The sequence below is a fragment of the Capricornis sumatraensis genome, chromosome 18 (genome assembly GCF_032405125.1).
Source record: "Capricornis sumatraensis isolate serow.1 chromosome 18, serow.2, whole genome shotgun sequence".
NCBI classification, from domain to species: Eukaryota; Metazoa; Chordata; class Mammalia; order Artiodactyla; family Bovidae; genus Capricornis; species Capricornis sumatraensis.
The window spans coordinates 64667298-64688939 of record NC_091086.1 but is presented as its reverse complement, the minus strand read 5'-3'; the positions used below and the strand labels follow the sequence as shown (position 1 = coordinate 64688939).

Genomic DNA, 21642 nt, shown 5'->3' with positions numbered 1-21642 from the left:
GAATCCCAGGGATGGGGGCGCCTGGTGGGCTGCCTGCCGTCTATGGGACCGCACAGAGTTGGACACGACTGAAGCAACATAGCAGCAGCAACAGTAAAGTTCATCCATGCTGTCGCATACATCGTGATTTCACTTCTATTATAGGGCTGGAAAGCACCCATTGTATGTACGTACCACATTTCATTTTATGATGCCAGCTTTCTAACCAGACTTTAATTTTTAAGCATATCTGAAAATCAAAATGATCATATAACTGACAGATGTACATTCATTGAAGAATTAAAAACACCAAATAGTACAAAATAAGGAGAAAAGTTACTTTACACAGAGAGTCAAATTGTCCACCTGCCTTAAACCCACTAAAATCCACAAGAATGAGCCTTTTTTTGCAGCAGCAGCAGGAAAGAGTCACAGGGCTATGGACTGTAATAACAACAAGCGGCCTCAAACTCAGTTATCTGGGACTGAAGGCATCCGTGTCGCTTTGTCCGAGCAATCAAAAAGGCTCCCACAGCGCTTGGAATAGCAGCTGGCCCCTGGGAGAGGGGATACCAGAAACCTTCTGGGCTGATGGAAACACTCCCTCTCTTGACTGGTGTGTGTGTGTTTAGTTGCTCAGTTGTGCACAACTCTTTGCGACCCTTTGGACTGAAGCCCAACAGGTTCCTCTGTCCATGGGATTTTTCAGGCAAGAATACTGGAGCAGGTTGCCATATTCTCTTCTGGGGGATCTTCCTGATCCAGGGGCCGAACTCACATCTCCTTGGTCTCCTGCATTGCAGGTAGACTCTATACCCACTGAGCCATCAGGGTGTGGGTTACATATGGGTATACATTTGTCATCGGTCAAAACTCATGGACCTGTTCACGTAAGATCTGTACACTTCACTGCATATAAATGGAAAAAGGAAAGAAAAACAGCCTCCTCCCCTGAAAGAGGACATATGAAGCCTAAAAGCAATGAATCATGAATTTTAGGAAAACAAAAGTGGTTCTGCATCTCAGCCACCAGTCGCTTGGGGCCCTACAGTGGACCTTTGGAACTAAGTCCAGGCTCCTAAAACAGTGGCTCTTCCAGGGAAGCCTGGTAAACACTTGGACTAAACTGCCAATGGCACCAGGGAGCCTCACTGGGTTTGGTAAGCAGCCCAAGAGGTGTGAGATGCAGGTGGTGTTGACACGGAAAGATGTGAGGCTCAGTGTGGGAGGCCGGGAGGTCCACCCTGACCTCACGTGGGACTCCAGGTGATGCAACGCTACAAAGGAAATGGGAGGGGGTGGAACCATAACCGTCCCAAGAAAAAACAAGCTCCCCGGGAGAGCTCCAGGGAAACAGAACTGAATGTGAGTCTAAAGCAGAGCAGAGACCTCTGACTCCCCGTTTTGGATCAAGCGAGTAGCAAGGGGTCTTTTCAGTTGTTTCCGCATTGGATTTGGCCAGGATCCTGAAGAGGTAACAGCTACCACTCTCTTATGAAGCATCATTATTTGTTACTCTCCTCTGCGCTGTCTGTCGTTATGAAATGTCAAGTTTAGGCCACACATTGTGGGAGGCAGCTGTGTCCCAGCCACGGTGAATTTCCTGCCAAGCCATTTAAAGGAGTCAGATGACTTTTTTTCTCTTTTTTTGTAATCTGCTATTTTAGATTCTCCACATCACCATTGCCCTGTGTTAAAATGCATGACCCAGTGGCCAACAGATCTTGGGGTTGTTTATGAAGCAGCAGTCAATAGTATACACACTTCTTATTATCCTAAAGACACCTCTGAAAACACTAAATAGCCACACCTATGCCAATTGGCAAATGAAAAAAATGATAGTCCAAGACTCAGAAACTTCCCTAGACTTAATGGTATATTTCTTAAAAGAAAAAAAAAAAAAAGACAAAAAACTGAGCAGGGATGCTGACAAGCTTATTGATGTGGCCTCATTATTATTTGGATTCCCCTGGGCAGCTCCTTGGAAGAAAAGTTATGACCAACCTAGATAGCATATTCAAAAGCAGAGACATTACTTTGCCAACTAAGGTCCATCTAGTCAAGGCTATGGTTTTTCCTGTGGTCATGTATGGATGTGAGAGTTGGACTGTGAAGAAGGCTGAGTGCCGAAGAATTGATGCTTTTGAACTGTGGTGTTGGAGAAGACTCTTGAGAGTCCCCTGGACTGCAAGGAGATCCAACCAATCCATCCTGAAGGAGATCAGCCCTGGGATTTCTTTGGAAGGAATGATGCTAAAGCTGAAGCTCCAGTACTTTGGCCACTTCATGTGAAGAGTTGACTCATTGGAAAAGACTCTGATGCTGGGAGGGATTGGGGGCAGGAGGAGAAGGGGACGACCGAGGATGAGATGGCTGGATGGCATCACTGACTCAATGGACGTGGGTCTGAGTGAACTCCGGGAGTTGGTGATGGACAGGGAAGCCTGGTGTGCTGTGGTTCATGGGGTCGCGGAGAGTCGGACACGACTGAGCGACTGAACTGAACTGGGCAGCTCAGTGGTAAAGAATCTACCTGTAATACAGAAGCTGCAAGAGGTGTGAATTCAATCCCTGGGTCAGGAAGATCCCCTGGAGGAGGAAATGGCTACCCACTGCAGTATTCTTGCCTGGAGAATCCCGCGGACAGAGGAGCCTGGGGGGTTATAGTCCACAGGGTTGCAAAGAGTTGGGCAAGCTTGAGTTGACTTAGCAAACATGCATTATTCTTTAGTTAAGAAAATCAGGAGTGACCGGCTCTCACCCATGTAAATACTTATGCTGGACCACAATCCTGAAAGTTCCGCCACCAAAACCAACCCTTCCTGTGCGCCTTACAAGGTAAGTCACCTTTACTTCTGATATCCTGGGAAGATCACGGCCACAGAGCCAGCTCCTGTCCCTCTCATCCTGGCTTAGTTTGCTCCTTTAATCTGCCGGTAAACATTCTGCGTTCCAACCATTTAGTTCCAGTTGCATGCCCTGAGGAGTCTCAGCCTCACGTTTCCAGTCATCCTTGGAAGTTCTCAGCCAGAGTCCTACTTTTGCTGTTCACTTCCTCCCAGCCTGGAGTCATAGGTCCCCCAGGGCCAGCCGCAGTCCCCATCCAGGCGGGATGAAAACGGGTGCACTGTAGCCAGACAGAGGAGGCTCAGGACATGTGCTGAGAATGTAGGCAAGGAGGTGCCTCTCACCTCCTTATACTGGAGAAGAAGGAGCCATCCACCCAGCCCCTCACCCACCCCAAGGTTGGGGACAGAGACGTGGACTCATTTTGGTAAGAGGACTGTCCGTTCGTACTGACAAACTCAGCTACAGGAAAACAACCTTGCGACAGCACCAGGCGTCAGTCTCATGGAAAGTCTCGCCAATCTTGTGACGTCAAAACCCCATGGAAAATGTAAAAGCTGGCTAGACCCTGTGAGCTGTAACTCAGACCAGTAGAAATGAAGCTGGTCCATCTGCCCTTGGGACCATGCGGCATTTCCTGGACCAAATGTACACGCTCATTATCTAGTGGAATAAATACCACCTTTTCCTTGACAAATAAGTAAGTTATTTCCCTTCCCAAGATGGACTTGGAAAACATTTTTGGCATGGAGAAGCAACTATACAGAACCAGAAAGTTGTGATGCAGAAATTGTCAGCTGACTTGAGATAATTGCAGTCTTGGTCATTATAAGCTCATTTGTTCTCAGCATTGTGAATGGTACTTGGTTGTTGGCATTGCAGCTGAATGACCCCCAAACCATGGAAACAGCAAGAATAAAACAGAGGGACTTGCTTGATGGTCCAGTGGTTAAACTCCGATCTTCCAGTGAAAGGGGCATAGGTTTGATCCCTGGTTAGGGAACTAAGGGGTTTTCCAGGTGGTGCGAGTGGTAAAGAACCCACCCGCCAAAGCAGAAGACACGTGAGATGTGGGTTTGATCCCCAGGTCAGGAGGATCTCTTGGAGCATGCAACCTACTCCACTATTCTTGCCCAGAAAATTCCATGGACAGAGGAGCCTGGCGGGCTACATGGGGCTGCAAAGAGTTGGACACAAATCACGGACACATACACGCAGGAAACTAAGATCCATATGCCACAAGGCATGACCAAAAACATGTATTAAAAAACAAAACAAAACAAAACACAGGAACAAAACCTGGGGCTTATGTGGCTTGATATGAAGTCCACTAATTCCCCTTCCTGTGACTTCTATTCTCATCTCTATGGTGGTTTACTCGCTAAGTCGTGTCCGGCTCTTGTAGCCGGCCAGGCTCCTCTGTCCATGGGATTCTCATCTCTACAGACGAGTGGTATCCACTTTGGGGACAGGAGAGTTTAGAGAGAAGGAGGCAGGGGAGACAAGCCATGAGAACTACCTCTTCACGGCTTACTATTTCATCGCCAAGACCACACACTCACTGTGTGCTACTTAGAGAGCTGAATACCTTGCTTCACGTTATCACAAACTGCAGTGTACAATGAGGCATCTTGCTCTGTGATGCTCTGACTGCAAAAGTGTTTCCTGTATGTGTTCTCAACTGATGTGACCTGATTTAAGAGCAGGGCCTGTGTCAAATGCTTCCCTTATTCAAATGTCATCTACCTGACAGGGGCTCTAGAATCTCTCTAGAAGAGAAACAAAATTAGGCCAGGGCAGGAGGGCTAGTGTTACAAAGTGTGTGTGTATATATATATATTTTTCCCCCCCAAGGGAGGCCTCCAAAATTATATAGTCTTCATTTTTTTCCATGGACTTCTAATGGATTTTAGTTTCTGGGGTCCAGGGTAGATCCAAAGCAGAAAATGAAAAAGCAAGTATTCAACATGCATTTGCTATTTTCATTCATTATTATGTTATTATTTTTATTTTATCAGTCAGTGCCAAACTCATTGTTAAGTATTTTGAATATCACCTGTCAGTGGATATCTTGTCAGCTGATTGCCTTGCACCACATTCACAAGCCACCAGAAAGATGTTCTTTGTGCTTTGCATACAGTATTTAATATGGTAGAAAAATGTGCAATATAGCTTTCCAGCAATAACAATCTCATGCTACCAAAAGAAAACCAGCGATCTGCATTTTAAGGGATAAGCTTCAATTGTCCAGAAAATGCACTCACAGAGAGGAAGCTCATATCTAGAGAATGCAGCATTGTGGCATCTCCTCATCGACTAATTAAGTCACAGGTGCTAAAAAAAATTACCGAATTGATTTTTTTCAATGCAGACATGACCCAAGTCACTCTGGTATAAGTTTAACGAGTTTATTCTGACTTACACAGGACCTTAAAGGATGACTTTCCACATATGACCTCTCGCCTCTCATCCCAACATAATCTACCCCATTGCCCCAGATCAGACAAGGGAGAGCAAAAAGACATGGAAATCAGTTACTGGCCACAAATATGAAACTGGGCTTGTCACATCAAAAAAGTGAAATGGTACCATAAATATTATTATTATTATTTATTATATATTACTATTATTATTTGGTATACTTTTAAAACTGCTTTTAAAGAATTTGATGTATTACTAGAAAAAGACTTAGATATTGTCTTGACGCATGAAGTATTAGATTACCTTCTGAAGGAAGAAGTGTTCTGACAAAGTAGTAGTTAGGTTGCTCATCAAACCACCCCAATAAATAAATGAGTAAAGAAAAGAACCACAAGATTATATCTCTGAGGTTCTAGAAGTAATCTACTTACCTAAGTGCAATGAAAGAGAGGTACTTCAAATGCAAATACATCACTATATCTAAAGGAAACTGGGAAAACACAGTGGAGAAGTAACTGTCAATTGAACTAAGGAGGGCCACAGTGTCCTTGACTAAATACAGACTGCCAGTGACCTCATTTTCTATGTATGAATGAGAAACTGAAATAGGCATCAACTTATGCCAGGCATAAAGCCGAAGGCAATCAGAGAAAACACATTATCTACCTATTACACAAAGATGTCCACTAAGTTTACATTGGAAAAAGCAAACAAAAAAAACCTCAACATTTAAACAATAGGAGAATATACAGCAAAGGAAATTATGCATGTTCACACAATAACAAATTTATGCTGCTATCTCAAACCACAGTTAAATACTTTAAGTGACAAGGGGAAAAGACCTGTGAGTTCTGTGAAACATACATACATATATATATGTATATATATCTCTTAATTATGTAAAAAAAAAGGCAGGAGATATCTAAAATATTATAGGGGTTTTTCTTCACAGTAGCATTAGAGGTAATTTACATTTTCCCCCATTTTTTAAAATACGTAACCAAACTTTGGGAGCTTCCCAGGTGGCACAGTGGTAAAGAATCCACCTATCAATGCAGGAAATGCAAGAGATTGGTTCAATCCTTGGGTCAGGAAGATCATCTGGAGAAAGAAACGGCAACCCATTCCAGTATTCTTCCCTGGAAAATCCCATGGACAGAGGAGCCTGGTGGGCTAGAGCCCATGGGTTTGCAAAGAGTGGAACCTGGCTGAGCCCACAAGCAAACCAAACTTTAAATGGCATATGTTACTTTACTAATTCAAAAACATAAATGCTGTTTTGAGAGTTAGTCCAAGAGTATAGAATAGACTGAAGGAGGAAAAACGTCTCTCACCTGCAGTTACTTAGAAACTCATTCTGGGATCTCCTTTTCTGTCAGTACTTTGGGAAGTGAAACAAGCAATGGACACTTTTGTTATTACTGAGGGTAAGCTCTGCCTGGGGAGCTCTTCCATCACTTAGTCACCTTGGATGAAGTGGCCAGTACCATGTACAACATTCACTTAAAAACACTCCCATATCTCCTGGAGACCTTTTTAAAACTGGGGTGGGCTGGAGCTCATTTCTCTACTAGTAGACAAGGGGAATATTTATTAAGCTACTTTTCTGGGGCTTCTCTCCCCCCGCCCCCCCCCCCCCCATTTTGTGATGTTAGTAATTTTAAACCCTCTTACAAACATGGAAACCTAACTAAAGGTTTCACAAGTAAGAAAGGGGGCTGGGGAAACGTGAAACATTCCTGTCACACATCTTACTCTAGTAATTAACAATTCATATGCAAAACTCTTTGCTCACAGATAACTTGGGTCTTTCCTGTGCCATACTGGACTCAACCAAATTGACTGATTCACTCAGGGTTATCTGAAATAACCTGCAATAACAAGTAATCACTTGGGTGTCAAACTGCCTGGCACGGAGCAGAACATGTTTCTTCCTCAGTGAGAACAACGTCATCTTTTTTCTCTTTCAAATCTCCCCAGCAAAGCCGTCCTTAACATTTTAAGTGTCCTGGCACGTGCGTGTGCTAAGTCACTTCAGTCATGTCTTTGCAACGTCATGGACTGTAGCCCTCCAGGCTCTTCTGTCCATGGGATTTTCCAGGCAAGAATACAGGAGTGGGTGGCGTACCCTCCTCCAGGGGCTCTTCCCCACCCAGGAATCAAACCCGTGTCTCTTAGGTCTCTAGCATTAGCAGGAGGGTTCTTTACCAATAGTGCCACCTTTAAGTGTCAATAGATACCCTAAAAAATGAATTACTGATTTAGTCTACATAATTTGGTGAACTGGGCTTTTAAGGAATTCAGGGACTTTGTATCAACTTTGATTTTAAACAGAAATCATAGCCCTCTGAATACGGTGACATCAAATGGACATTTGCAGATACTTCTGAAGAAATACATCTTTCAAAACTTCTCTCCGCATCTTCCATCTTTCCTTAGCAATCTGTATTGCTCAGATGATAAAGACTAAGTGATTTCTACACAATTTGGGGCAATATCACTTGTTTCTTCCCTTTTCCCCTCACTTTTAACCAAAGGCTATGCCAACCTCGTCAAAGTAAGACACAGCATTGATTTAATTAATGATCGAGATAATTGGGCCCTTCTTATGTGACCCTCTTGGTCACAATCTCCCTTTCCTGAAAGACCTTGTTATGACCATCCTACATCTGTTGAGTCTTTTAAAATTCAAAATATGACAGCTAAGATTACATCTAAACCAAGGGTGGGACTTAGAAAAGTCAGAAGTTGCTTCTAAATTTCTAAGAAAACTCCTGGGGTGGCTCTCAGTGCATAAGCAGAGACCAGAATGGCTAAGGGCCAGGGAGATGTGGTTTGAACACTGACTCTGCCCTGCACTGTCTGTGTGAACTTATGCCTTAACACGCCTAGGCCTCTTATTCTTTCCCCATATATAACATGTGCTGAGACGTTACAAATACAAACAAAGTGCTCGATGAATGGAAGCAATGAATCCTTTTGATTCTTAATCTGTAAAAATAGAGATTAAATGATAATTTCACATATAGTACAATTTTCATAAAGCGTTCGACACACCTAAAGGGTTCTCCAAACATTATTCTAGTTTCTGCAATAAGGGATGTGTTCTTTTTTTTTCTTTCTTTTTCTTCCTTTTGGTGCATTGCAGGGCATGTGGGATCTTAGTTCCCTGACTAGGGGTCAAACCCTTGCTCCCTGCATTGTAATCTCAGAGTCTTAACTACTGGACCATCAGGGAAGTCCATTTTTTTCTGTGATGCCTATGCTTAATATTAAGAAGCAGGTCATTCTATTCCATATAGCTTTTTTTTTTCCCCCAGTGTAGAATTCAACACGTGCCCCGACCTCCAAATTACTGCCACCGTCAAAATGGAAAAGTGTGATGAAAGATCTTGTTAGAATAAATATTCCATAATATTCGGGTTTCTTCCTTGGCTGACCTTAACATTACAGGGAAAGCTATACAAAACAGATAATGTTCCTGGAAAACCACCAGGAGGCCCCGGATGGACTGTCACAGGCTTTTTCGCAGCGCCCTCCCCCCAGCACTAACAGCTCTGAGATGACTGTGATAACTTCACATGGTCACATGGGCAGCTTATTTGAATTTCAGTGGAACTGTGCATATAGCTGGATTTTCATTTTAAAAGTTCTGTCCACATTTTCTACAGAAACCACAAACGAAGATGTTTACGAGCAGAAAAACCTTCACCTAAGAAACATTGTAAATGATTTCAGTATCCTTTCGTTCTTGAGACTTCAAAGTGAGTGAGATGCTTTATTTTTTAATTTTGGGTTTCTTCATCCTCTCGAAAGCTTGGGAACCAGGGGCTGTTCTGACCTTTGGACACCCATGTCACCTGCCTACTTGAGGATTAGTAAATTACTGAAATGTGAATCATTGTTCGCCCAGAGCAAGGTGTAACACACCTGCCTGCTTGGGAAGAAGGTAGAAACCTACATGTGTCCATCTGTCTAGAGAACTAGATAAGACTCCGTGTCAAGAGCTGCATACTTTCAGAAGTCTAGAGTAGACCCATATTTGCATATAATAGGATCATTTTTCCTCTTCTTTATTGTGCCTCAAAGCAGCTGGACTAAAATGTTCTTTTATTCACAACCCACCTAAGACACGGTCACTCTTTAGCTCACGCTGTTATTCTTCCCCTTCAGTTTTACAGTAAGAAAAAGTCAGTTTTGTTCTTTGCACCCTACCCTGTTTTGTCAAATTATCATCTGAGGCCGGAAGGCAAAGCAAGGTTTTGGAAACATATCAATTTCTTCCCTCCATCTCTCTACCCTCAACTCTGTAAACTATCTCCACCACCAGGCAGCCTGTAACTTCATAAATACACTGGCACTTAAGGGATAAGGGCCTCAAAAAATAAAAAAAAAAAAAAACACTTGTTGATAAAACTTGCTTCTGTGAAACAAGATGACTCTTTCAGCACTTTGCTTATGTCACCTACAGGGAGGAGCTTAGCTTCTCAAGGATGAGTTTCAATTAGACCCACCAGGAGAGACCGCTTGTATGGCTTCCTTTATGTCTAGCCTTCCTTTTATGATTTCAGGGAGACTCCTTTCTTTACACTAAAATAAAATTCTTAGTTATATCACCTTGCATTAAATCAAGGCAAATATGAGGCAACACTGTGGTATGTTTCAGGCGGTTTAATTATGGCAAAGAATACTCATTTCTCCCAGTTATCCCTATAACACACACATAGACACACACACACACACACACACACACACACACAGGCACTAGAGTGCAGGAAGAAGGGATCAGTTGAGCAACCTCAGAGCCTTTAGGGCAGCTCCGAGAAGATAAGAAAATAGTAAAAGGTTAAGGTGAACTCATTGAACTTAACTTACCTAAAATGTGCAATGTAATAAGTTCAGGCCTAAAAACCTTTCCAGATTTTAGAGGAAATGCCCAAAGTCACCACTTAATTATGCAAGAAGGGGAGGGGAGGGGAGGGGGAAAAGTGGAGCCCTTGGGGACCCTAGCGAGGTGCTGGCAGAGCAAAGTGGCAGCAGAAAAGACATAATATTTCATCAAAAGAACTAGGCTGGTTTCCTAGCTAGACAGAGGTCTCCAGAGGCTTTGCTACATTGTGAACACTTGTCCGCAATAAAATTTCAAGTAAAAAAGTAGCTTTTAAGGTGGGCTAAGCATTCGGTAGCTAAACAGTTGCATTCAGTCAAAAGTTCTGAGCGCAGAGAGACAAAGGCAAGCAGATACTCACCAAAAGGAGTCAAATGTATCCCCTTTTGAAAAACTATTTGTTTTAATTTTTTTTTAACTAAAGGTGCATCTAAAGTGATGCTTTTTCTATACAAACATCCTTTCAAGTCTCTTGACTTAAAGGAAAAGAAATATGATAGGACAATGGCAGGTGCTGCTCAGTCACTCCCCGGGCTATTCGGACACCTGCCCATCAAGGTGACAGGTGCTGCCCCCTCCCGCCAACACTCTTCCCAGCCTTAAAAATGCAACCGCATCCCGCAGGAGGCCTGCGAAAACGGTCCCCACCGGCGGAGTGGGGAGTGCCAAGCACCAAAGCCCCGCTGCTGGAGTCTGCAGCGCTCGATTTGCAATGACGCCACATGGAGAGAAATGGGGGAAAACAAGAAAAAGAAACAAGGATGAGAAGGCAACAAACAAAAATGTGCGCCCCTTCTTTGGTGATCCAAGAAGGTGGGGGGGAAAGAAACCCCAAACTAGAGATGGCCAGTGGCTGGCTTATCAGAACACATCTGGGACATCTCTAATCCATACATGAGCTTAAAAAAAAAAAAAAGTAGTAGTACCTGGAAAATCAACTTGAACACATTCTAATGCAAAATTCCCCCCATCATCACCATCACCACAAACTCGGGATAAATAAAACCGCCGGCACTCAAGCTATTAGAAACTACATTTTACTCACAAACCAGAGGTTTACATAATCACAAATTACATAATACTCCTTCCGTGCACGAAAAACCTTTCTATAGGTGAAGCTCCAAGCCCTCCGGCTTTTTCACGTTTTCCAGGGAGAGCTGGAAAAGTCTGCTGAATAATTGGGGGGGAGGAGGAGGAGGAATGGAATGCCAGAAAGTCATCTTTGACAAGCTGTCAACCCCACCAAATGTTGTTAGGATTTTAAAAAGAGCCTCGTGGAGCAGGTGACTCGCCTCTGTCCCCATCCACTAAATGCCCGGGCATCTGAGGCCAAGGCAGAGAGGGAGCAAGGAGCTGGGCGCGGGGCGCAGTGTGGGGCGTCGCTGTCCGGTGGGGGGAGGGTGGTGGTGGCCGGGGCTTACCTGCTCCCCGAAGTCGATGGCTATGTTGGTGATACCCAGGGGCACCAGGAACCGGATCAGGGGCCAGTAGTGCGTGAGCGCCGGGAATTTCACCATAGTCCCCGCCGTGGGCTGACCCCACACACATCTGCCGCCGCGAGGGGACTGTGCCGGGAGGCGCGGGCCGGGCGGGGGCGCGGGAGGACGCGGAGGCCGGGTCCGGAGGGGCCTCGGGGCGGCGGCGGCGGCGGCGGCTCCTCCTGGCGGCTGCGGCGCCCTCTCTCCAAGCGCGGCTGCTCTAGCAGGAGATTCTCAAGCTCAAGTCCATCCCTGCTGCCCTCCCACACAACAAAGATCTGCCGGGAAAAAAAAGAGGAGGGACGGCGGCGGCGGCGGCGGCGGCGGGAGGCTCTGCTGACAGCGGCTCCATTATAAGCGCTTTGGGCCCGGAAATAAATAACCGCGCGCACGAGGCGCCGCCGCCGCCGCCGCCGCGCGGAGGAAATCAGGGGCGGGCGCGGTGGCGCGGACTCGGCCCGCGGCCCCGGGGGCTGGGGGCGGGCGGCGAACTGGGGAAGGGGCCGGGCCGGGCCGGGCCGGCCCGGGCGGGCGGCGCCCTCCTTCCCGGCGCCGCCGTCTGCGCTCCGCTCAGCCGCGGGGGGCGCTGCGCACGCACGGGCCGCGGGGCCGCCGCCTCCGCCGCCCGGGCCGCGCGGTGCCCGGGCCGCGCCGAGGGGGCGGCGGCGCGGGGCTGCGGGGGAAGCGGGCTGGGGGCGTCGGGCGAGCGCGCGGCCTGCACCCGAGGGCGCCGTCCGGGGGACGCCTGAGGAGGAGAGCGCATCCAGCGATCTGGAGGCTCCGGGGCCGCCCCGGCTCCCTGGCCGGGCCCTGACGCCCGAGCCCCGCCGGGCCGGGGGTGCTGGGCTCCCCGCGCTGTCCCGGGAAGAGCCGGGACGTGTGGGAAACGGGCGGCTGGAGCGCGGATGCTCGGGAAGGGATGGGGCGCGCAGGGGCCGGGAGGGAGCGGGTTTGGGAGGACCCCACCTCCCATAGCGGGCGCCCCGCCAGCCCCATCCCCGGGTGGCCGCCTAGAGTGGAGCGGGGACCTGCTTGGGGCCCACCAGGACAGCTGGGGGCCCGGGAGAGATGGAGGCTTCGCTCTGGGCGGGCGGGAGACACCCAGAAAACGAGCATCTCTCTCTCAGAGTGTCCAGGGGCAACGGGGACCCGCATCCCTGGGCGCGGGCGGGGAGGGCGTGGAATGCGCGCAGGGCCGCGGGCATCGTGCCCAAAGGCGCCCAGGCTGGGCGCGCCGGCTTTTGGGGGGCCCAGGCCGGTTCCCAGCCGACTTTGCCAACTGTGAGCTGAGGTTCCTCTGCAGACGTCACGGTTGTAAACAACAAAGCAAAACTCGAAAAGTGTGTCTCTTTTTCATATAGAAGGAGAAGGAAAGAAAAATCTGTTTTATGACACTTGCCCCAGTGATTTCGGGATAAGTAAGAGCTGTGCTGAATGTTTTACCTAAAAATTCAAAACTGTGAGCCAGGCAGCAGACGCCGGCATCCAGCATGGCTCTCTGCACTGGCGCGCTGTGACCCGAGAGCCCAGGCTCTCATGAAGGGAGAGGGTGCGTGGAAATCACGGTGCCTTAAAGGAGGACACAGAAGGCCTCGTGTGCACGTCTAGATTCATAGGCGTGTAACCTGTGTGCTCGCAAAGGCCCTGCACTTGGAGCTGTACCCTGTTAAATGCTCTGCCTCCAGAAATTCGTAATTTTTGAATGAGGGGTTGATATGTCTGCATGTATTTCAGCCTGTCTTTCTCATATTGTTTTGCACTCCCTCCCCCATCTCTACACCCAGGCACAAGCCTGTTACCTCCCATTTAGGGTTGTTAAGCTTGCATTCATAGTTATCTTGCCATCTCCACCTCCTGGGTTCAGATATTTCACAATTATTTGAAAATATTGGATATTTTCCTTACTTCCATGAAATATTTCCATTTTTCTATTTTTTTTTTTAATTTTAAAAGACCTTTTAAAATTCCAAGCAGAACAAGGCCTTGAGAAATAGGAAGCTCATTTACCTTGCAGCTCTGATGTAACATCATATTACATGCCCTATAATTAAAATTAAAATTCTGGTAATTATTTGTTGTGTTATATATGTCAAATAGTATTATTTAAGAGATTTTCCAGCAAAACAGGAAGTTCTTGTGTACAGGACTCTCTTCAATAGGAAGTTCCTCAAAGGTATGTTTTACTGTCGTTGGATCTTGTTTTAAGTGGATCAAAAAAGCCTATTATTTAAAGGATATTCAGGGAAAGAGTTTTTTTCTTAAGCAAATATTACCTCATGGTTTATCCATTCTGTCGACTAGCAATTTTACTTAAAGCAGTCTAATTACACCGACCTTTGTCTAGAATTCGGGGTTGATAAGGTTCTCAATCGATCCTCAGCAAGTTCAATTTGCCTTGGTTGGTCCCTGGACAAGGACCAACCACACGGCTGTTGCTGCTGCAAACACACAGCTTTGGTCTTAGGAAGGAACAGTGAGAAAGTTCCAGTGAATCAATGAGAGGTCATCATCCTTGTTTGAGTATTCTAAGTGTGCTTTTTTTTTTTTTTTTTTAAGTAAATGATTTAATTGTGTCATCTGGCTTTCCATTTCAATCACACTATGACAATGTGAAATTGAATGGAACTGTTACTTTTGTTTTTTCTGTCAAAGATTCAAAATCAGATTTCATAGGGAGTTTTTGGCCTTTCTCTCTCTGTCTTCCTCTTTTTAACCTAGCAGTAGTTTGAAAGCATAACTCCAGAATACTGGTGATAGTAATGAATAGGAAATTTTTCTAAACTACCCAGAAGCCAAGAAGAGGTCACAAAATCATTTAAATTAGATTCAGAGTATTACTTTTCAGAGGGTAGAGCTTTACTTTCAATGTACAAAGTTTTTAGTTTAGAGTTGATTGCTTTTGGCTAATGATCATTACTGGCTGCTGCTGCTGCTGCTGCTAAGTGGCTTCAGTCGTGTCTGACTCTGTGCGACCCCATAGACGGCAGCCCACCAGGCTCCCCCATCCCTGGGATTCTCCAGGCAAGAACACTGGAGTGAGTTGCCATTTCCTTCTCCCATGAAAGTGAAAAGTGAAAGTGAAGTCACTCAGTCGCATCCGATTCTTAGCGACCCCGTGGACTGCAGCCTACCAGGCTCCTCTGTCCATGGGATTTTTCTAGGCAAGAGTACTGGAGTGGGGTGCCATTGCCCTCTCCTACCAGATGCTAACAGGTGACTTATTGGAAAAGACTCTGATGCTGGGAAAGATTGAGGCGGAAGAAGAGGGTGACAGAGGATGAGATGGTTGGATGGCATCACCAATTCAATGGACATGAACTTTTGCAAACTCCAAGAGATGGTGAGGAACCGGGAAGCCTGGCATGCTGCCATCCATGGTGTCGAGAAAAGTTGGGTGCGACTTGGCGACTGAAAAACAACAACAAACATCGTTACAAGATCGACAGACCCTATATCCAATAGTGTAAGAAAAAATTGTGTACCTACAGGAAACAATGCTGGAAGAAATATGCTCAATATTAACAGCGGTTAGTTATAGCTGCATAGTGTTATTTCCTTTTATACTTTTCAGTATTAAACACAATGGGCATATATAAGTTCATAAAAAGAAAATGAGTTCTAAAAAATATTTATGAAACTTCCTTAGAAGTACAAGTTAGCACTGATTTCAAAGCATGGAAAAATTTACTCTTCCCAAAACAATTTCATAAAAGACCAGCAATATACTATGATTTTAATGCCTGAAATCATTAATACCCAGTTTTGAAGACTCTAATATCAAAATCACTGCAGATGGTGATTGCAGCCATGAAATTAAGATGCTTACTCCTTGGAAGGAAAGTTATGACCAACCTAGATAGCATATTCAAAAGCAGAGATATTACTTTGCCAACAAAGGTCCGACTAGTCAAGGCTATGGTTTTTCCAGTGGTCATGTATGGATGTGAGTGTTGGACTGTGAAGAAAGCTGAGTGCCAAAGAATTGATGCTTTTAAACTGTGGTGTTGGAGAAGACTTGAGAGTCCCTTGAACTGCAAGGAGATCCAACCAGTCTATCCCAAAGGAGAGCGGTCCTGGATGTTCATTGGAAGGAATGATGCTGAGGCTGAAACTCCAATACTTTGGCCACCTCATGCGAAGAGTTGACTCATTTGAAAAGACCTTGAAGCTGGGAGGGGTTGGGGGCAGGAGGAGAAGGGGACAACAGAGGATGAGATGGCTGGATGGCATCAGCAATTCTATGCACATGAGTTTGGGTGAACTCCAGGAGTTGGTGATGGACAGGGAGGCCTGGCGTGCTGCAATTCATGGGGTCGCAAAGAGCCGGACATGACTGAGCGACTGAGCTGAACTGAGTGCAAAAAAGGAAACTAAAAGTTACATACATGTCTGGTTTGCTGTTTTCTGCTACTGATCATAAATGAATATGTTCAAACTACCCTCAAGGATGGGCTTCCCAGGTAGTGCTAGGGGTAAATAACCTGTCTGCAATGTGGAAGACTCAAGAGACACTAAGTTCAGTCCCTAGGTCAGGAAGATTCCCTGGAGGAGGGAATGCCTACCTACTCCAGTATTCTCGCCTGGAAAACCCCATGGACAGAGCATCTTTGGTGGGCTACAGTCCATAGGGTCACAGTGAGTCGGACACGACTGAAGCAACTGAGCACACACACACCCTCAAGGAACATCTGCTGCAAAGGGCAGAATGAAAGATCATGTTTAAGATCATACAGTTCTAGGACTCTACTGTTCAGTTCCTTGATTTGAGGAGCCCAATGGCATCCAGTTGGAAAGACAGCAGTGGACTTCATCTGGCAACAGTTGCCATAAATCTTTGTGTAAGATTGACTTCAAAGAATTGTCTATTAATACACTGTGTGTGTGCTCTTTTGCTTAGTCATGTTTGACTCTTTACAGTCCCATGGATTGTAGCCCACCGGGATCCTCTGTCCATGGAGTTTTCCAGGCATGAATACTGGAGTGGATTGCCATTTCCTACTCCAGGGGATTTTCCCAACCCAAGAATCGGGCTCCTATCTTCTGCATCTCTTGCATTTGAAGGTGGATTCTTTACCCCTGAGCCACTTGAGAATATTAATACATGGGTCACACAGAATTATCCAATGTCATGCATTTAGTATAACCAATTTTTTTTGATAAAGTAGTGAGGAAGGATTTTAATTAATTAATTTAATTTTTATTTTTTGGTTTCACTGGGTCTTCCTTGCTGCTTGGGGGCTTCCTCTAGTTGGGGTGAGTGGGACTTTTCTCTAGTTGCAGTGCGAGAGCTTCTCACTGCAGCGGCTTCTCTTGTGGCACAGGCCCTAGGTGAACAGGCTAGGTAGTTGCGGTTCGAGGACTTCCATTTTCCTGGGGATGTGGAATCTTCCCAGACAAGGGATTGAACCAGTGTCTTCTGCATTAGCAGGTGGATTCTTACCCAGTGTTCCACCAGGGAAGCCCTAACAGACAGTTTTGATGGAAGATTTAGACCCAGATGTCGGTGTCCAGTTTTGAAGTGGTCAGGAAGCCCTCCCAAATCAGCAGACTAGATATAAATTGCAGCTTTATGGTCCTACATCTGGGCCTGGTGCAGTGTTACTACATGGCTCACTGTGAATGGGCCAGGGGGCAGGGGGGTGGGGGGGGAGGGGGGAGGGGCTTCTGATTCTAGATTATATAACTGTGCTCATGTAAATATTGACCTCTTTCATGATGTCATGGTTTCTGCCCACATCCAAGCTTCCAGAGAGCAGAAAGTTCTGCCCCAAACTTCAAGTTTTACTTTCACCACCTCTGTGATCTTCCAGCCCAAAGCCTGCGTATAATTTGCTTGGCTTAATTTTCAAAGCCAGTTTTAGCTCTCAGCATATCCCCACAATTAGAGATAGGAGGTGGGTGGCATAGGTAAGTTATCCTGAAATTGAGTTTTTGCTGTGGATAAGCTGGAATTTGCTAGTTAAATTTTGTCATGAGTTACAGTTCTCCAGACTTGTGATTGCCACCGGTAGGGTTGGGGGGTGGGGGGGTGGGGATGGATCAGGAAGCTGGGGTTAGAGATGCAAACTGTTATATACAGAATGGATGAAAAACAAAGGCCTACTGTATAGCACAGGGAACTATAACTAATACCTGTGATAAACCATAATGGAAAGGAATGTGAAAAAGAATATATATGTATAACTGAGTCACTTTGCTGTACAGCCAAAATTAAACACAACATTATAAATCAATTATACTTCAATAAAAATTTTTTTAAAGTTATAGTTCTCACTTTTAATAACTTCTTTAATAATATTTTTAAAGGGACCACACAGATGCTTCAAAAAGTGCTGTAAAGATGAGTGAAGACTTCTATGTACTAATATAAAGTCATAAAATAATATGACAGAGGATGAGGTGGTTGGATGACATCACCGACTCAACGGACATGAGTTTGAATAAGCTTCTGAGTTGGTGATGGACAGGGAAGCCTGGTGTGCTGCAGTCCGTGGGGTCGCAAATAGTCGGACAGGACTGAGCGATTGAACTGAACTGAATAGAAAGTGATCTTCAGACTCTTTTTTAAAATTAATTAATTTTATCTTTTATTTTTGCTTGCACTGGGTCTTCATTGCTGCGGGTGGGCTTTCTCTGTTGTGGTGAGCAGGGGCAGTGTGTGGCCTTCTCTCTGCAGTGCCTTCTCTTGTTCCGGAGCACAAGCTCTTGGCAAGCGAGCTTCCTTAGCTGCAGCACGTGGGCTCAGCAGTTGCGGTGTGCAGTCCTGGTGTGAGTGTTGTTCAGTAGTTGTGGCACACAGTTTTGTTCCTCTGAGGCATGTGGTATCTTCTGGAGCAGAGATCGAATCCGTGTCTCCTGCATTGGCAGGCGGATTCTTTTGCGCTGTGCAGCCAGGGACGTCCCTGCAGACTATTTTAATAAGTGAAAAAAAGCAAGGTGCCCATCTCAAATGGTTTGCTACTGGGGGATAAAAAAGGAGAGATAAATGAATATGGCTGTGTGTACCTGTGTATACTTGCTTATATTTGTGAAAAGACACATTGGAAATATAAACAAAAATTTTTCAAATGTTTATTTATAAGGAAAAAAGTAAGGGAAGGAGGAAGAATTTCTCTGAATGTAACATCAAATTTTGGCTTTGGAAACATTTATGTCTTACATGTTGAAACAAATTTAAATCAAAAGAAGACAATATGGACAGCAGAGATAAAATTCTCATGCCTGTTTTTTTCTTGTTTATTTTTCTTTTATTCTGAGAAGAGGCTTTGAGACAGATTTAATCAGAGCACAGATGTATGCCTTATGCATTTTATTTTTATTTTTCTATAATTGTTGTTTAGCTGCTAAGTTGTGTCCAACTCTTCACAACTCTATGGACTGTAGCATGCCAGGCTCCTCTGTCTTGCAGAGGAATTTGCTCAAATTCATGACCATTGAGTCAGTAATGTTATCTACCCATCTCATCCTCTGCCACCCTCTTCTCCTCCCGCCTTCAGTCTTTCCCAGCATCAGGGTCTTTTCCAATGAGTCTGCTTTTCACATCAGGTGGCCAAAGTATTGGAGCTTCAGGTCCAGCATTTGTCCTTCCAATGAATATTCAGAGTGGATTTCCTTTAGGATTGACTGGTTTGATCTCCTTGCTGTCCAAAGTACTCAAGAGTTTTCTCCAGCACCACAATTCAAAAGCATCAATTCTTGGGTGCTCAGCCTTCTTTATGGTCCAACTCTCACATCCATACTGGAAAAATCATAACTTTGTTAGCAAAGTGATATCTCTGCTTTTTAATACACTGTCCAGGTTTGTCATAGCTTTTCTTCCAAGGAGCAAATGTCTTTTAATTTCATGGCTGCCGTTACCATCCACAGTGATTTCAAAGCCCCCCAAAATAAAATCAGTCACTGCTTCCACTTTTCCCCCTTTCATTTGCCATGAAGTGACGGGACCGGATGCTATAATGTTAGTTTTTTGAATGTTGAGTTTTAGGCCAACGTTTTCACTCTCCTCTTTCACCCACACCAAAAGGCTTTTTAGTTCCTCTTCGCTTTCTGCCATTAGAGTGGTATCATCTGTATATTTGAGGTTGTTGATATTTCTCCCAGCAATCTCGATTCTAGCCTATGATTCATCCAGCCTGACATTTCTCATGATGTACTCTGCATAGAAGTTAAATAATCAATCAGGGTGACAATATATAGCCTTGTCATATTCCTTTCCCAATTATGAACCAGTCAGTTGTTTCATGTAAGGTTCTAACTGTTGCTTATCTTGCATACAGGTTTCTCAGGAGACAGGTAAGGTGGTCTGATACTCCCATCTCTTTAAGAATTTTCCACAGTTTGTTGTGATCCACACAGTCAAAGGCTTTAGTGTAGTAAGTGAAGTAGAAGTAGATGTTTTTCTGGAACTCCCTTGCATTCTCATGCTCCAAAGACTTGCTCTCTCCATGCTCTAAAGAATGTTGGCAACTTGATCTCTGATAACTATCAATGCAATAGTTCTAAATAAAAACATGAGAGAAAATCTCTGTGACCTTAGGTTAGGCCAAGATACACATCAGAAGCACAAACCATATGCAAAAATGTCCTGAATTGGACTTCAGAATTCACAACTTCTTTTTGAAAGTATGGTTAAGAAAATTAATACTAGCCACAGACTGGGAAAAATATTGACAAAATATATATCTGATAAAGGGTTTGTATCCAGAATCATATATGTATATATACACACACACACATACTTTCAAAACACAATAATAGAAATCCATTTAACCCGATTAAGCAATGGGTAAAAATTTGAAAATCTGCCTCGTTAAAGAAGATGTCAAGGAGGCAAACAAACACATGGAAAGATTTTCAGCTTCACTAGTCACGAGAGAAATACACATTCAAACCATTAAGTACCTATAAGAATGGATAAAATTAAAAACAAGGAAACAAGCAAAAAACACCGAATGTCACCAGGTGCTGGTGAGGAGTCAGAGCAGACTGGACTCTCATACACCACTGGTGGGAATCCAAAATGGTATAACCAACTGCTTGGGAAAGCAGTTTGAGAGTTTCTAATAAACATACACGTATCAAACAACTCCTTTCTAGGTATTTACCCAAGAGAAATGAAAGTGTATGTCCAGAAAAAGACCTGCTAATGAATCTTTGTAGCAGCCTTTACTCATAATTACCAACAACTGCAAAAAACCCAAGCGGCCATCAGCTGGTGAGTGGATAAATAAACTGTGATATACCCATATGTGGAATGCTACTGAGCAATAAAACCATAAACCACTGATGCATGCAACAAAATAGATGAATCTCAAGTGCATTATTAGGACCAAAAGAAGCTAGAGTCAATATGATAATATTTATATGACATTATGGTCTTGGACACGACTGAGCGACTGAACTGAACTGAACTGAACTGAATGGTCTTCCCTGGTGGCTCAGAAGGAACAAAAACCATTTGCAAGCAGGAGACCCTGGTTAGATTCCTGGTGCCTCAGAGTCGAACACAACTTGAGTGACTAAGCACTCACACAAATGACATTATGGAAAATACAAAATCATAGGACAAAAATGGACCAATAGTTGCCAATTGGAAATCTGAAACCATTGTCTACAAGATGGTATAAAGAAACTTAGGATGATGGAAATACTCTGTATTTTGACTGTGGTTGTGGTTCCCCAATGCAGAGAACTATCCACCTAAAAAGGGTGATTATTTTATTTATATAAATTATTATGTTGATAAACTACCTTTGAGTTCAGTATATATGCACATTAAAACAAATAAAGTACAACCTGTTCTTTCCTGGAACAGCTATTAAACAAATAAATATAAATGTGTAAATAAATAAACAGTTCAGTTCAGTTCAGTCACTCAGTCCTTTCTGACTCTATGCGACCCCGTGGACTGCAGCACACCAGGCCTCCCTGTCCATCACCAACTCCCGGAGTCTACCCAACCTCATGTCCATTGAGTCAGTGATGCCATCCAACCATCTCATCCTCTGTCGTCCCCTTCTCCTCCCCACT

At 44.6% G+C, this 21642-nt stretch overlaps 1 protein-coding gene across 1 annotated transcript in view; it reads right to left on the bottom strand.

Moving 5' to 3' along the window:
• The window catches only part of ANKH (ANKH inorganic pyrophosphate transport regulator), a 165085-nt gene extending 153433 nt beyond the window's left edge, over window positions 1-11652 (bottom strand). The window contains exon 1 of the mRNA XM_068990585.1: window positions 11557-11652. Within this exon, the coding sequence (XP_068846686.1) occupies window positions 11557-11652 (96 nt within the window). The remainder of the gene's footprint in view (window positions 1-11556) is intronic.
• Window positions 11653-21642: the final 9990 nt, after the last annotated feature.